The sequence below is a fragment of the Panthera leo genome, chromosome A2 (genome assembly GCF_018350215.1).
Source record: "Panthera leo isolate Ple1 chromosome A2, P.leo_Ple1_pat1.1, whole genome shotgun sequence".
In the NCBI taxonomy this organism is placed as follows: domain Eukaryota; kingdom Metazoa; phylum Chordata; class Mammalia; order Carnivora; family Felidae; genus Panthera; species Panthera leo.
In genome coordinates this window covers 162,598,062-162,614,991 of record NC_056680.1, presented here as the reverse complement: position 1 = coordinate 162,614,991, position 16,930 = coordinate 162,598,062, and the positions used below count along the sequence as shown (strand labels likewise).

General features: G+C 51.0%; 1 protein-coding gene across 23 annotated transcripts in view; it reads left to right on the top strand.

The window, feature by feature from the left end:
- Positions 1 to 16,431, top strand: part of KMT2C (lysine methyltransferase 2C) — a 283,726-nt gene extending 267,295 nt beyond the window's left edge. For 21 of the 23 annotated variants that reach the window (XM_042927176.1, XM_042927161.1, XM_042927160.1 and 18 more), the window contains 11 exons: positions 343 to 592; positions 1,624 to 1,757; positions 2,200 to 2,307; positions 3,670 to 4,789; positions 5,720 to 5,856; positions 7,121 to 7,263; positions 7,531 to 7,699; positions 11,917 to 12,033; positions 12,393 to 12,466; positions 12,716 to 12,824; positions 14,458 to 16,431. In XM_042927176.1, the coding sequence (XP_042783110.1) occupies positions 343 to 592; positions 1,624 to 1,757; positions 2,200 to 2,307; positions 3,670 to 4,789; positions 5,720 to 5,856; positions 7,121 to 7,263; positions 7,531 to 7,699; positions 11,917 to 12,033; positions 12,393 to 12,466; positions 12,716 to 12,824; positions 14,458 to 14,550 (2,454 nt within the window). In that variant the 3' untranslated portion in view covers positions 14,551 to 16,431. The remainder of the gene's footprint in view (positions 1 to 342; positions 593 to 1,623; positions 1,758 to 2,199; positions 2,308 to 3,669; positions 4,790 to 5,719; positions 5,857 to 7,120; positions 7,264 to 7,530; positions 7,700 to 11,916; positions 12,034 to 12,392; positions 12,467 to 12,715; positions 12,825 to 14,457) is intronic. The other 2 variants (XM_042927177.1, XM_042927157.1) reach the window with 1 other exon arrangement.
- The last annotated feature ends 499 nt before the right edge of the window (positions 16,432 to 16,930 follow it).

The following is a 16,930-nucleotide window of genomic DNA, read 5'->3' as shown; positions in this document are numbered from 1 at the left end:
GTGAGAACTGACAGGGTCTATCTAGCTCCCTCCTGGTGGTGGCGTCCGTTCCGCCTGTCACATAGGAAGGCAGCCGGAAGAGGTCGGTGTTCGTGCAAATACTTAACGTTAGCTGGGATCCCCGTGTGGGGATTTCTCTTTAGACAAGCGTTCTTGGGATGCTGCTTCATTCAAATGACTTCTTCCCCGAGACTCTTAAGCCTGCGTACACGTGCTTGGGTTTGCTCGCACTTTACCACCGTACGCGTCCCGCGGCTGGCAGCCACGGAAGGATGCAGTTGGCCTCCGTGGCTCGCCGTCGCCCTCGGTGGGGGTGACGCAGCGTTCTCGCCTCTGTTTCAGAACATCAGCAGCGTCGTGGCTGCGTTTTCCGACCTTCTCCACGTCCGAGTTCCTAACAGCTATGAGGTCAGTAATGGTCCAGATGTTCCATCCGTGGGTTTGGTCAGTAGCCACAGAGTAAACCCAGGCTTGGAGTGTCGACAGCATATATTTCTTCGTGGGCCTCCGCCAGGATCTGCAAACCCTCCCAGATCAGCCAGCTCTTACCGGCTGAAGCCGCCCAGCGTGCCGTTCCGTCCAGCGAGCGATGGTGAGCTGCTCTGCGTCCCGTTGACCTCGAATTCGCCCTTGAGTCCCGGGTTAAGCTGGTTCTCGTTAAAATCCCACTTTAGTTTTTAACAACTACCAGGTGGCATGTTGGTGTGTGCTCCTGGGTAAATTAACCGTCCGCGGGCGTTCTGTCGTCTGTGGCGTGCTGGCCTCAGCGCTCTGGGATGGACGTCCTGTCACGTCGTCCCCCAGGAGGTGCTGGCACGCCAGCTCCCCGAGCGCCCGCCGCACCGACCGCCGCTTCCCCTGTCGCACACGCGACTGGCGTCGGCAGCCTGTCCCCTCTTCCTTCCGCCCCCCGTGAGGCCCCCTCCCGTGGCCATGCTGGCACCTGCCGGCTCCTCAGACCTGCCCAGCTTCCCTGCGCTGTCCTCTTTGCCCCCGGTCCCTCGGAATCTTGTCCGTCCCCGCCCCGCCCCCACAACCTGGCAGCTTCCGCGCGGGCCTCCTCTGGGAACCCCGAGGGTGGTCTGTGTGGGGTCTTTGAACTCCCGGCCTCCACCTGCTTCTCTCACACTCCCGTCCCCTGTTCTCCCTTTCTGCCTTCACACCCTGCATGAAGCTGTGCTCGAGCGTGCCCGGCCTGCATTCCCACATCTTTATCTGGGCCCTGGGACTCTGCTCACCCCTCTGCGACTTCCCACATCAAACTTAGCCGCCTACCTGTGCCTCTTCATCCTTCATAGAACATTTTTCATCGTCTTAACCCTCAGGCAAAAGTAGTACCCACCTCCCCTACCCCCACCTCCCCTACCCCCACCTCACGCGTAGGGTGGATATTAACCCAGCATGGTGCATTGCTTTTCTCTCGTGCTCGCACGTTTGAGCGGTTCCCCAGCTGCTTGAGAGTACGTGTGCTCCTGTAATACGTGCCGTGTAACCGCGCGAAAAGGATGATAGAAGGGAAGTTAAGTGAGCCGCGTTGTGGGTTGGTACAGTGCAGTTTTACACCTTGTACCACATTGTGTTATTGGTCACCTGCGATCGCCAATGAAAGACTCCTGCATTTAGGTCTTTCTGGATATAAGGATTCCGGTATCGCAGAAGGCGCGGCCCTCAGACCACAGTGGTGCTGTCACTGTAAAGTGGTTATTCTTGGAGGCGGCGTGAGGAAATCTTTCAGAGATCTGGCCTTCGTGAACAAGGTACTTCAGCACTCCTTCTGACCCCACCACTCGCCTCCACCGAAAGGGTCCCACGTGCTGCTTTTTCGCTCCTGTGTCCGCACGAGTCCGCCCGTGGGGGGCTCCATGGGACCCACATTCTGGGAAGTAGCCTCAGCGTGTGCCGTACATGCTCTAGGTTAAAACCAAATAGCTACCGTGGACTCTTCGGTTGGATACTATGAGAACAACGTATTTCTAAAAAGAGTGAATATGGATCATCCAGTTTATTTTCGTAAATTTATTTTCTCTTTGGCTAAATTTTTAGATGCCAGGTATTGGCGTGTGGTTCCTTTTTTTTCTACTTTTAGGACAGAGAGCTGTTTTCACTTTTAACGTAGCATAAAAACCAACAACGCACAGACCTTGTTTTTACGAAATTTTGATTTGTTGAGATCCTTACACATTTCTCTTTGCTTTTCAGGATTCCCGAGAAAGCTCCCACAGAGTCGAGAAGGACATTGTCTTCTGTAGTAATAACTGCTTCGTTCTTTATGCCTCATCCACACAAGCAAAAAACTCAGAAAGCAAGGTAAAATTAGGCTGGTGTCTGTTAGTGAACAAGGTATAGCGAGTGACTTCCGTGCTTTTGGGTTACGTTAGTGAATAGAACAGGTTCATAGCTCTCTGCGTGCAGGAAATCGAGGGAGATGTACTGTGGGTGGAGGCAGGGAGGCCTGTGCTGTTTCAGAGAAATCCCGCTTCCACGATGAGGGGAGTAGGCTTGAATTCTATCTTGAAAGTTCACAGTTGACTAAAACACTCATAGTAATACAGCCTTTAGTTTTACTTATTTAATTAAAAATATCTTAATTGAATTACAACAATAATTACAACTCGTATTGATCTTACCCTGACGGGAAAGCCTGTTCATAAACACAATTTAAGTCTCCTCGTGTATTTTGGGGAGAAAGCATTGTGTTCACGTCGTGGTGGAAATGGTCTCCTTTACTTGCCTCTGTGTGACTGAAGTGTATCTGAGTGTATGGCTGATGCGGGGAACCGTCCTCAACCATTCATGCTGAAGGAAGCCTTCCCGTGAGGTGGTGCTGACAGCCCTTCCTGCAGATCACTGTTCTGTCTTTGCTGGAAGAAGGTTCTGGAGACTCTTATTTTTATAACAGGCAGTAGTCTCCAGTATAATGAAATCAAGCTATATGTCAAATAGGTTTAGACTTGAAATTGAAATACGTCAACCTCTATAAGAAGAGGAGTTGGTTTTTTACCAGATAATTTTTTAATTTGGTGCGCTGTTCCTGCCTGCTTCTGGAGTTACGGGAGGTGCGTGTCTTCAGATACCTGGCGGGGGGGGGGGGGGGGGTGTGAGAAGAGGGGAGCCCCGTGGGTCGGGGGTGAGACCGTGTCCCCGGGGAAAAAGTCCTGGGGCGTCTCTCTGAGCTCACCTCTTTAGGCAGCGGGGTCGGAACCAGGCAGCCGTGGAGAAGAGTGATGTGTGATGTGAGGGCAGGGACTGCTGCCCCTTCGTTCACATCTGTGCCGATTAGTTCAACCTAAGGTTAGCAGTCAGGAAGTTCAGAGAGTGCGGAGAAGCTCAGAGAAGGTCACGTTCCCAAGTTCTTGTTTGGTTTAACAAAAGACACTGCTCCATTGTACGAATTAGCCCCTCTTCAGCGTGGAATTTTCTGGGTCTCTCCTGGGTAGACAGGAGTGTCCGGGAAGGTGTAGGAGCAGAATGTTCTCCAGAGATAACGGCTTTGTCCAGCAGGCCAGGGGAGGGACCCCCAGCACTGTCCTGCCCTCATCAACGCCCTCGGGGTTGGGCGGCCGCTTCTGCTGTGCGCGAACCCCTCGCTCAGGGAGCCTTTCCCTGCCCCCCGGGCCCAGGCCCCGTGAAAGGCTTCTTGCTCTAGAGCTGCTCTTGTTTCCTGCGCAGGAATCCGCCCCTCCGTTGCCACAGTCGCCTGTAAGAGAGACGCCTTCCAAAGCGTTTCACCAGTACAGTAACAACATCTCCACCTTGGACGTGCACTGCCTCCCGCAGCTCCAGGAAGAAGCTTCTCCCCCCGCGTCACCCCCCATCACTTTCCCTCCGGCGTTTGAAGCAGCCAAAGTAGAGGCCAAGCCAGACGAGCTTAAGGTGACAGTCAAGTTAAAGCCTCGGCTGAGAACTGTCCACGGGGGGTTTGAAGATTGTAGGCCGATTAATAAGAAGTGGAGAGGGATGAAATGGAAGAAGTGGAGCATCCACATCGTAATCCCCAAGGGGACATTCAAACCCCCTTGTGAGGATGAAATCGACGAGTTTCTGAAGAAGCTGGGCACGTCCCTTAAGCCTGACCCTGTGCCCAAAGACTATCGGAAGTGTTGCTTTTGCCACGAAGAGGGTGATGGACTGACCGACGGACCGGCGAGACTGCTCAACCTTGACTTGGACGTGTGGGTCCACCTGAACTGTGCGCTGTGGTCCACGGAGGTCTATGAGACCCAGGCCGGGGCCTTGATAAACGTGGAGCTGGCGCTGAGGAGGGGCCTGCAGATGAAGTGCGTCTTCTGCCATAAAATGGGCGCCACCAGCGGATGCCACAGATTTCGGTGCGCCAACATTTACCACTTCACTTGCGCCATTAAAGCACAATGCATGTTTTTTAAGGATAAAACGATGCTGTGTCCCGTGCACAAACCAAAGGGAATTCACGAGCAGGAGCTGAGTTACTTCGCGGTCTTCAGACGGGTCTACGTTCAACGCGACGAGGTGCGACAGATCGCTAGCATCGTGCAGCGCGGAGAGCGGGACCACACGTTCCGCGTCGGAAGCCTCATCTTCCACACGATCGGCCAGCTGCTCCCACAGCAGATGCAGGCGTTCCATTCCCCCAAGGCGCTCTTCCCCGTGGGCTACGAGGCCAGCCGCTTGTACTGGAGCACCCGCTACGCCAACAGGCGCTGCCGCTACCTGTGCTCCATCGAGGAGAAGGAGGGGCGCCCGGTGTTCGTCATCCGAATCGTGGAGCAAGGCCACGAAGACCTGGTCCTGAGCGACTCCTCCCCTAAAGGTAACGTCGCGCTCGTGTGCCCCGCAGAGACGGGTCGCGCCCGGGTTCCCGTGTGCCGTCTCGTGCTTGCCTCAGACCTTCCCAGCACAGGTGTGGGGTTTTCACGGACACGTGCAAATCTTCGCTTCTTTGAGGTATTGCACCTGCTGTCCTCGCCGCGCCACTTTCCCGGCGCTTGCCGGACCTACTCAAAATCAGAGTATGTGTTTGAACACACAGTCAGTTGATAAACCGGTGATTTGTACGTGGAGATTGCCTGTTGTTTGCACTGGGCCTTCCGGGTCAGAGGGCGGGAGCCATATTCAAAGCGTCTTCTGTACGTTGCCGTGTATGAGTAGCGTCAGACGTTAAACATATTAGCAGCGAGTAATTAGACGCTTAATTTTGACCATAGCGTGAAACCTAAGCGGTCATTTTATTGATGCAGAAAGTACTGGGAATTGCTTTTTTTTTTCCCAGCGATTTTTATAAAAATGTATGAAAATGCCCTGAAGATAATTCTAGTGGAAATACCAATTTCCTATTCTAATTTAAATCTGAGAAAAAAGAAATGTATTTCTACACACTGCTAATTGGACTAATCATTTAAAAATTTAAAGTCATGTGCCTAGTATGAAGATGAATGAACTTCTTGCATGAATCTGTTACATTAAACTTTCTTTCCACTTCCACTGTTTAAGTTCCTAAATGTGACGCATTCTTCCCCCCAAAATTTCCTAAAGTCTTTGACATAAACTGCCCCCTGACCAGCGGATAATACCAGGTTCGTCGGGTCACTGCCTCCAAGGCCTTAGGTGGAAACTGGGACATCTTGGAGGCTCAGTCTTCATTTTGCTCCGGTTTTCGACTTTATCCGGTTTTCCTCTCTGTTGAGCGGAGAGCAAGTTTGTTGTAAACTGTTTTGTTTTTGTTTGTTTTGGCCACATGTAGGTGTTTGGGATAAAATTTTGGAGCCCGTGGCGTGTGTGAGAAAACAGTCTGAAATGCTCCAGCTCTTTCCAGCATATTTAAAGGGAGAGGACCTGTTTGGCCTAACGGTGTCCGCGGTGGTGCGGATCGCGGAGTCCGTGAGTATCTCGGGCGAGAGGGGGCGTCACATCACCTTTCTGGTTGTGCGTGGTGTTCCTTGGGGGGGACCGTTTTAACACGAGCCGTCACAGTCCTGATACTTTGAGGTCGTGCTCTGCCTGTGCATTCACTCCCGCCTCTATTCGTGTCTCTTGAGGCACCCACGACGCATCGGAAAACCTCAGTGAATGTTCGTGGTCACTCCGCGAGGTGGCTCACAAGTTTCAGGGTCTCTTCAAGGGCACGGGCAAGGCAGGGGCAAGGACGGAGCGTTGTTTTGTATTCAGGCAGTGCTGGGTGGGGGAGGGGACCCTCGTCCCCTCTGCTTCCTCGCGTTTCCCTGCGCTTAACAATGTTGGTGTGTCCAGTCCCCGACAGCGGGGTGCTGGTGGCCACGTTCCTGCCCCATGCCAGGGCCAGTCACCAGAGGGCAGTCGGATTGCAGGAGCACCAGGCCGTCTCTGACATGTCTTTGCAATCTTTTAGGATTATAAGCCTGTTTGCCAGTGAGTCTACCCAATGCTTTTGGGAAACTGCATGATTATAAGGCAGTATTTTGAATAAGAAAAAATCATCGATGTTCGTGGGTTTTATTTTGGTTGCAGTTTTGGTTTTTTGGAGAAGCAGAGGACACCCCAAAAGCCGCTGAGTTATATGCCCACTTTCTTCAGTAGAAGCAAGGGCTCTAAACGATACATGGGTTTCAGGTCTGTAGAGAAGTATGTTCACAAGTAATAAATTCTAGAAAAGACTTTTACCATAAAATTGTTTTACAAGTAAATTTCTTAGGGTACCACCTACACTCTCAGGGAATTGAGTGTGATAACTCGTGGAAGAAATCAAGAAAGTAGACCTTACAAAATGTTGTTTAACTGTATTTACTTTTAAAACTCCAAACGAAGATCTAAAAGTTGAAAGAACGAAGTTGTGAAGTAGTCCGCTCCCCACGCGTGGGCCGGAATAGTCAGATCCAAAAACCGGGCACGTGTGTTGGCTGGCGTGTGGTTGTTCCGTGGGTTAATACTTGTCTTCAGGGAGCGTTCGCCAGGGTTTACTAAGGTCTGAAATGTGTGTGTTAACAACGAAACGCATCCAAGTGCAGGCTGCTGTGTTAACACCAGCTAGAGGACCGTTTTGTGAACCGGGAGTATGTCGACCGGTTATTTCCGCAGAAGTTCAAGCTGAGCCGTCCTTGGGCCAGCTCGCCGTGGCCTGCGGTCCCGATCAGTAAACGAACCCTCCGTCTGTTCTGCTCCTTTTCAGCTGCCTGGGGTTGAGGCGTGTGAAAACTACACCTTCCGCTACGGCCGCAACCCTCTCATGGAGCTTCCTCTTGCCGTTAACCCCACAGGCTGCGCCCGATCGGAACCTAAAATGAGTGCCCATGTCAAGAGGTTTGTGTTAAGGTATTTTCTTTTAACTTCACATAGTACAGCCCAGGGTTTCTAGGCGCATTAGTGGTCTCTGTGCTTGACTTGTCTGCTGCTTACAAACCCTGCTGTCTCTGGCTGTGTCTGTGCCGACCGCATCAGAGAACCCGCCGTGTGGCTCTGCTAGGCGGCTTTCCGTGTGCGTTCTCGTCAGTAAGAACTTGAACCGACGGGCTTGGCGTCATTCGGAGATGTCTTCAGTTCTCCTTTTATTTCTTCCTGCTGACGTGCCGCTGCGTGCAGACCTCACACCCTGAACAGCACCAGCACCTCCAAGTCCTTTCAGAGCACGGTCACCGGCGAGCTGAACGCGCCCTACAGTAAGCAGTTCGTGCACTCTAAGTCCTCGCAGTACCGGAAGATGAAGACCGAGTGGAAGTCCAACGTGTACCTGGCCCGGTCCCGCATCCAGGTGAGGGCGTAGTGTGCCGTCGGGGCGGGAGGGAGGACGCGGGTCCCGCGGCTGCGGGAGTGGGACCGCATCGCCACCACCCCGTCGGATCTCGTCGGTCGGTAACACGGGGGACTCCGTGTGTCTCCTGGAGCACGATGCCCTCCCCGCCCCCGCCCCCGCCCCCCGAAAGGAAGGGCCCCTGGGATCCTCGCCTGTGCGTCTCCATGAAAGCTCGCGGGAGGCAGGAGGCAGGTGGCGCTGTGCTTTGCACGTACGGATTCGTGGAGAGTTCACCAGGGCTACTGGGTACTCAGGAGAGATACAGATGAGTGTTTTCAAAAGGTGCTCCAGGTCGGGGACTTCTCTTTCGGAAGCCTCTTGGCGGGAAAGCCCCCGCGTGTGCTGGTGCGTACACTGTCGCATCCCCTCCAGAGAGAGCCGTCTGTAGGCCGAGCGTGTGAGTTGACATCTCTGGCCCATCCTTCCTGAGCTGCCTGCTCGGTGTCTCCCTCCCGAAGTCCCCGGATGGGATCCCGAGGCTCCCGTTGCCCTAGAGCCGATCATGTGCGCGCCGTCCTCGTGCGCGCGGCTCGTGCGCCTTGGCCGCGGTAGGCCCGGGTCCAGAGCGTCGTCCGCTTTCGTTGCCTGTCCCCCCAGAAGAGCCCCCTCAGGTCCACTCTCTGGCTGTCACCCTGCTGTCACCTGCCACCCCGTCCCACCCACACCCAGCGTGAGCTCCTCAAAATAGAAATCTGACCTGTATTGCGCCGTGTAGACTCAGTGGGGTTCTTGTTCCTTTGTTGGAACCTTTTTCCTCCTCTCGGGAAGATTTTAGGATCTTGTTGTTGTTCTTGGTATTTGGACATTTTACAAAAAACGTGGTTAGGTTTGGGTCATTTTTTTAAAGCGTTATTGCTGTTTTTCTTACCAGACCCTTTTTGACCTGGAACGTATGGCCTTCAGTCTGGAAGTGTTTCTTCATTAATTCTTTCGCGAGTTCCTGTGTTTCTTTCTGTTTGAACCTGTAGACGAGTACTGGACCCACGAGATCCAAGATCTCGCAGTGGGGACCCCAGACTAGCAGCGTCACCTGAGACCTCCGAGACCTGACAGTCTGGCGCCCGAGGTGGGGCCCCGGGTGATCAGTGCGAGCAAAGGCAGTCGAGGACTTCTGTCTCCACCAACCCTCCTCCTGCCCCCTCCGGTTTTGGTTCCCTTGTCCTTGTTCTGTGACTTCCACTTTATCTACTGATCTTTCTTTTGTGTTGAAATTTTGTGCCTGAGAGCTCTTTCTGCTCTTGATGTTTCTATTCGATACTTGGTTTTCAAATTACAGATACGCCGTCTTTCCTTCCTGCTGTTGCCTCAAGAGCAGAGCGCCTCGAATTCCTGGGGAACCCAGTGGTCCACTCCCGGCGGTGTGTCCTTTCCATTTGAAACGTTCCCCAGGAGCCCACCCACTCTTACCATTCCTCACGGTCGGTCTTACCCCCTCACTGTCGTTTCAGTGATTTCTTACCCCGGTGTTGAGTCTGCACCACGTACTGTCCTAAGAGTGCAGAAACATCCGGGCACAGATGTGCCAGTGGGGTCATTCAGCTACGCTTTCTGCAGCATCGTTGACGCGCCAGTCCTCCGAGGAACTTCTAGGGTGGCTGAGGGAGTGGTGTTTCATTCTAATGGCTGTGAGGTTCCATGATGCCCTTGAGCTGTAACTAATTCAACCGTCCCACAGCCGATAAACGTTTGCTTTGCTTATGGTTTTCCCCAAAACAGCAGTGCCACCAATCTCTCGTACCGAATACCCCCACATATCGATAGATTCACTTCTTTGGAGAATATTCCCAAAAGTGAGAGGACTGTGTAAAAGCATACGTACTTTTCGTCTTAGGTTTTCTGAAAAGGCTGCAAATGCACATTTCTTCCAGTGCCCGGAAGACGGTCTCTCTTCTTCTCTTCCCACCTGTAGTGCCACTGTCTTCTTCCATTTCTGCCAGCCTGATACCCCTTCCTTAGCTGCAGTTTCCAGCTGATGAATGAGCAAGCAGCTTTTCACGTTCGCCATTTGGATTTGCTCTTTTATAAATTACATACCCCTGCGTTTCCCGGTCCTTAAGAACTTGTGCTAACAGAGGAATTGCCCTATAAAACATCCTTTGCCTATTAGAAAATGTGGTTTCTTTTTTCTTTAGAAACGTTTTAATTTTGAGGGGCAACTGGGTGGCTCAGTCAGTTGAGTGTCCGACTCTTGATTTCAGCTCAGGTCGTGATCTCACGGTTCATAAGTTTGAGCCCTGTGTCGGGCTCTGTGTTGACAGCATGCAGCCTGCTTGGGTTCTCTGTCTGTGTCTCTGTCTGTCTCTCCCTCTCTCTCCCTCTCTCTCTCCCCCCCTCCCTCCCCCGCCCTCCCCCACTTGCTCTCTGTCTCTCAAAATAAAAGTAAAGTTTAAAAAAGGTTGTAATTTTCACATAGTCAAATGTATATCCTTTTCTGTAGCTTCTAGTCTTGGTGACTATGTTGTGTATGTGGCTCTTAGGTATCTGTAGTTCAGAGGTTTTTTACGTTTAAGACAATTTTATTTTCTTCCGTTGAATAACGAGTTGAAGCACCATTTGGTAAGTAATCCTCCCACATTACTCTGATCGTCATACCACCATACTGCTGACAACTGTCACGCATTCAGCTTTCACATATGCACGGACCTACTGGGGATTCTCTGTTCTTTTTCATTGATTTCCCTGACCTTTTTTTTTTTTTCTCCTTAAGTTTATTTAATATTTATTTGTTTTTGAGAGAGAGAGAGACACACACAGAATCCACAGTAGGCTCCAGGCTCTGAGCTGTCAGCACAGAGCCTGATGCGGGACTCAAACTTAGGAACCACGGGATCATGACCCGAGCCGAAGTCAGACGCTTAACTGAGCCCCCCCCAGGTGCCCCTCCCTGTCCGCTCTCAAATGAAATTATATTGATCTCTATACATGTTACTTTTTGTGTTCTGGTTCATTCACCTGGAATTGAACAGATAAATTGTGTAATTTTTTTTTTTTTTCACCAAAAGAGAATTCACACACCCAAGTGTCTAAGGTGCCTGGTACTGTGTGCCCCACTGTGGCCGCTGGATGTCGCTGCACCTGGGGACCCTCCCAGTTAGCACATGCTCTTTCCCTACTCTGTTACTGCTGTCTTCCGGCCAGTTTGAGCAGAGAAGGCAGACACATCGGGACAGGAAAATGTCAAATGTCCATAGAAATTGTCTGTATTTCTTTCAGTGTGTTATTTTTCCAGAATTTGTAATGCTGAAACCCTAAAACCGTGCATAATGGAATGTGATTTATTAGGCCCCTGGCATAGACACTCTGAACTGCCAAACGAGAGACCTGTTTCAGTGTTTTTAGCCAGTTCAGACTCCTGTACATTTCTCAGGACTCAAAACTTGAGGGGAGAAGATTCCCTTTTGGAAGAACTTTGTCTTTCCAACTTTCCTCCTTTTCCTGCTTCCCCTTCTGCCCTGGCTCCCAGGAACTCCTCGCCAGATCTGAAACCTGACTGCAGTATTAATAACCCCTGTGGTTAGTCCTGTTTCTGATTTGTTAAGTTTACTGTCCTGCCGTGCCCTTTTGGAAATGGCAACGGGAGAAAACGAATTCCAGAAGCCGTTCGCGTGTTTAGTTGGTGGGATCTCAGCACGAATTACACGCAAGATAAGACGTCGGGCAGACCGTGGGCAGCCAGCGGTGCTAGTCTGTAAATATGTCTTAAGAATTTCGTGTGACGGGGCGCCTGGGTGGCTCAGTCGGTCAAGTGTCCAACTTTGGCCCAGGTCACGATCTCACTGCTGGTGAGTTCCGGCTCTGTGCTGACAGCTCGGAGCCTGGAGCCTGCTTCGGATTCTGGGTCTCCCTCTCTCTGTCTGCCCCTTCCCCCGCTCACACTCTTGTCTCTCTCTCTCTCTCTCTCTCAAAAACTAAAAATAAAACATTAAAAAAAAAGAATTTCGTGTGAGGACACGAGACTGAGACAGGTAGTTGTGGCATTAAGTGGCAAGATTGTTTCATATGGAAGTATGTGTGTTCACTAGAAAAGAGTGCTTGAGTTCAGGCGAAGTCTTTAGCACTGCACTTAGGACGTGGTCTTTGTAGGAAAGGAAATGATCCGTTTGTTGTCCAGGAAGTTGAAGTGGTAACTGAGGTACGTGTACATACCTTTTCTTTTCCTTTTCTGCCTTTTGCAGGGGCTGGGCCTGTATGCTGCCAGAGACATCGAGAAGCACACCATGGTCATCGAGTACATCGGGACTATCATTCGAAATGAAGTCGCCAACAGAAAGGAGAAGCTGTACGAGTCTCAGGTAAGTGACATCCTCTTCCCTGTCCCCGTGCTAAAAGCTGGAGACGGGGCCTAATCTGTCCTGCTACGTTCACTCTGGACCACAAGGCACATCTGGACGTCCTTGTGTTTGCCTTGTTTTTTTTCTGTCAGTCTTCCCTTACTCAGTTGGTGGTACTGTTTGCGTAGATAGACCTGTAGGTTAGTGAACCTGGTGTTGCCTCACGATCGCTGACGCACGTTCACAGCACGTAAACCAATGTCAGCTGACCGGCTGTGTGAACGCACAGTGAGTGCGATCGGCCGCGCTTCTCTTCCCCCCGACTCCGTCTCCCTGCTGTGACCGTGCACGTGGAGAAGTTTCTGACTTTTCTCTTGCAGAACCGCGGCGTGTACATGTTCCGCATGGATAGTGACCACGTGATCGACGCGACGCTCACCGGAGGGCCTGCCAGGTGAGGCGAGGAGTCTGGTCCAGGAGGTTGGGCTCCCTGGGCCCCTATGCTCATGACAGCCTCCGCGATGAAGCATTCAGGGCAGATAAGTCCAGGCAAGAATTTTGATCTAAAGTTGTCTGATTGGTCTGTTCTATTGATGGGCAGGTAGAACTGTATTAGGGACCAGTTTTCCGTAAGAACTGAAAGTGTTTGAAGCTGCCTCCAGCTGTTTTCTAATAAACACTTTTCTGAAACGGTGGCTTGCAGATACATCAACCATTCGTGTGCGCCTAACTGCGTGGCAGAAGTGGTGACTTTTGAGAGGGGACACAAAATTATCATCAGCTCCAACCGGAGGATCCAGAAGGGAGAGGAGGTAAGAGTGTGGGTCGTGTCTGCTCCGTCCTCATCCCCACACGGAGTTCCCCGCTTTGAACAGTCAGCCTGGCCCGTTGTTTTCCAAAGTCTTTGCTGCTGGAGAAATTCTCCTCGTGGTAGGTCAGAGGCTGCCACCCTGTCACTTCACCCAGGGACATTCGAGCGCCACCTTCCTCCTCATGGAAGCATTGCAGTGTTCGAGGCCAGCTCCTCCCGATTCCCTCATGCTGTGCTCCCCAAACTCCACGTCCCCGCATCGCCCGCCTGGCATCGTTTTCCCGTGTCTTACCCCCTTGGTCACAGTCGGGCAACGTCCCTCTCCTTAAAGATTTTACCTGTCATCGAACTGATGTCTGAGGAAATGGGATCGTGGCCTCCAGGAACGTTACGGCTCACGGGAGGCCACCGTAAGGCTGTGGGTGGCCAGTCTGGGGGTGGCATGTGGGTCCGGATTGCTTGAATTCACACACTGGATCGAGACGAGCTTCCAGGTTTTTCTCAAGATTTTCAAACAGCTTGGCTCTTCTGTTATTCTTTCTTTTCTTCAAAATGCTGGATGCCGAACTTGACATTTGTTTCTTTGGTCCCACAGACGCCTTTCCCCCGTTAAGGTTATTTCTAGTCTAGACCACTCGTTTATGTTCCCGAAGCCCGTGTCCCACAAACGCGATCACCACACGTTTCAACCCGGGAACGCCGAGCACCGTGGGTTTCTGGAGCCCTCTCCCGGGGGTTCCGGGGCCTGCGTGTGTTCACACTGTTGGAACCCCCGGCCCTTTGAATAGAGCTCTGGGGTCGTTCTTGTAGGTTCTTGGTCTTTTTGGAATCCCCTCTTTCAAATCAAGAGTTTACCCAAGGCCCGTTGTGCATCTCAAAGTATCTTGATGAGTAAATGAGGGGAAGTTCCTGAGAAGCTGGCTCGGAGGCCCCGTGAGCTCCAGGCCCATCCTTCCCCTTCCCGCCTGAGGAATCTTGAGTGGGTGGCTCAGCCTCTCTGAGCCCCCGCCTCATTTTGTGTACCGTGGAGAAGGTTTCCTTGAAGGACCCCTCAAGGCCCCGGTGACAGGCGCTAGGTAGCTCGGTTGCTCAGGGAGGCTACTGCGTGAGTTCCGTGGTGTCCCCTTGCGGTGTCCCAGGAGGTCTCGGCGAGCAGCGCCGTACTCGGGGTGTGCTGAGTCAGGAGGGCCCCGGAGGGTGTGGGTCCTCCCTTCTGGCTGGGCCACCTGGGGTTCTGTGTGAGCAGGGTGGCCGTGCGGACCCCCACCTACCTGACGGCGGGGTCGGTCACCCTAAGGAGGCCCTCCGTAAACGTCCTTTTAAGCGAGGACGGAGGAAAACGAGGTCCGCTGGCCGGGATGGGTCGTCCGGCCCGAGGGTGACGGGGGAGAGGGAGCGTGGGGGCCGCGTGGAGCCGTGGAACGCGCCTCGCCCCAGCCCGCCTTCCGTTCCTCGGGCTGGCTCGGCCTACGGGCGGTGCCTCCCTGGCCCCGGGTGGTTCTCGTTCCCGGGTCCCCGGGTCCCCCGCGGCCCGGCCCGGCCTCCCGTCCACCTGCCGCACTGCCGGCGCGAGGACCGGGCGGACCGAGGCGCGGCCCCTTCGTCCCCCTCACGCCGTGTCTCTGCCGCGGCAGCTGTGCTACGACTACAAGTTCGACTTCGAGGACGACCAGCACAAGATTCCGTGTCACTGCGGGGCCGTGAACTGCCGGAAGTGGATGAACTGAACGCATTCCTCGCCGTTCGGCGGGCGGCTCGTCCCCACGAAGAAGCGATTCGACGCACCGTTTGACTTCTGCAGACAGAAAGAGATGTTTGTTTTCTGTTGTGTGACTTCTTGAAGCGAGCTTCTGGGAGTCCCGGCTCCTCGGCCCCGGGCGGGAGCCGCCGGGACGGCCCGGAACGGCCCAGCACTTTTGTTTTCTGCTTTCTCTTTCCTTCCTCCTTCTTTCCGCGGGTGGGTTTTGTCGTGTTTCGTTTCGTTCTCGAGTCTCACCGAGGAGAAACTTCTACTGGGGCGGAGAGCCGCGGCTGCCGGGCCCCAGGGTGGGGGCTTCCTATGAATGTAAGACTGAGATCACCAGCGAAAGGGAGATACGTCCAAAGTGCTGGCCACGGCCTTATCTGAAAAAGGGGCAGGCCCTCTAACTTAAAAGTTTTTTAAAATAAAGTAGACACCACTGAACAAGGAATGTACTGCAACGACTTCCTTAGGGACGGAGCTAAGGGGCGATAACTTGCACTAAAACACGTTTAAATACTTGATTCCATGAGTCAGTTTATTGTAGTTTTTGATTTCTGTAAAATAAGAGAAACTTTTTGTATTTATTATTGAATAAGTGAATGAAGCTATTTTTAAATAAAAGTTAGAAGAAAGCCAAGCTGCTGCTGTTACCTGCAGAACTAACAAACTCTGTTACTTTGTACAAATATGTAAATATTTTGAGAAGAAAAAAAATACAGTATAAAAATAGTATTGACCAAATGCTACCAGGCTCCGCAGCAGCTCGGGTGCTTATAAAATGTTCACGGGGATGTTACAATACAACTTTGTGTTGTTAAATATGCCATTATAATTCTGTAATAACCAAAACTTCAACCTAGAGTATTTGGGGTTTTTTGGAAACTACGGTCTATTAGTACTTAATTGTTTTATACACCTTCCGATAGAACGGAGTGTGGGCTGTGACTCCGCCTTTTATAGCTGTTTTGGTAATTTAAACTAATGTTTTCATATTCTATTGTTGCATCCCTACTTCTTCAGGTTTTTTTGTGCTTACGATTTGTGATAACTGTGAATAATAACTGCTTCAAGATACACCCAAATGGAGGCTGAACTTTTCTTCAGCAAAAGTAGTTTTGATTAGAACTTTGTTTCAAGCCACAGAGAATCATGTAAACGTCTTAGATCATGTAGCAGGGCTCCAGTCTAACTCTCTAGCCTTCTATTTAACACAAACATTTGAAAAGGAAAAAAAGAGAAAAAAAGAAAAAAAAAAAAAAGAGAGAGATTTGATCAGTCGTGGCTGCAGGACCCGGGCCGATAGGGTTTTGGAAGATGTAATTTTAAAATGTGTTTGTATGAACTGTTTGTTTACATTTCTTTAATAAAAAAAAAAAACACACACACACACTGTTTTGTGTTTGCTTGTAGAAACTTAATCAGCATTTTGAACCAGGTTAGCTTTTTATTTTGTACTTAAGATTCTGGTACGGACACTTCACAGGCTGAGCATAAATGAAGTTTCTGTGTGCACAATTCAAGTGAGCTGTGAACTGTCGGTCTATCAGTGACGCAGTTCGGAACTTGTAATGTATATGGCATGATGTATTTTTATCTTACGGAATAAATCAATTGTATATATTTTTCTCTTGATAAATAGCTGTATGAAATTTGTTTCTTGAATATTTTTCTTCTCTTGTACAATATCCTGACATCCTACCAGTATTTGTCCTACCGGGTTTTTGTTTTCTGTTCTGTATAATAGTACCTAATGTTGGCAAAAATTGAATTTTTTGAAGTATACAGAGTGTTATGGGTTTTGGAATTTGTGGACACAGATTTAGAAGATCACCATTTACAAATAAAATATTTTACATCTATAAAAGCTCCTGCGTCTGTGTCAGCCCCGCCCGTGTTCCGCCTGGAGCTCGGGAGCGGACAGGTTCTTTCCAGATAAAACGTTCCCATTTCATTCCCGTTTCATTCCCGAGGGAGCTTGGGTTTTTCCTTAGGGTGTTGGCCGCCAAGGCCAAGTTAAAGCATATCCGTGGTGCCCTGTTCCCTTGTTTGAAGTCCATTTTTGTTTGTTAAACTTAGTCCTTAGATTTTTTTTTTTTTTTTTTTTTTGGGAGGCGGCTCTTCCAGGTTTGTTCTGTGTGGTAGAGACTGGATTTCTGTCGTATTGGATGTACTTAACATTTCAGGGGATTGCCGAAATTAGCTCAGAATCCCCCCTCGCAATTTCTAAAACCGGTTTTTAGCTCATGCTTCATCAACAGCCTAAAATAACAAGCTTTTATACTGCCCGGTTTCGTTAGAAATTCTCCAAGTGCCGATCTGACAGAGGTTTTAAAAATATTCTAACGCGGGTCCCGTTGGCGAAA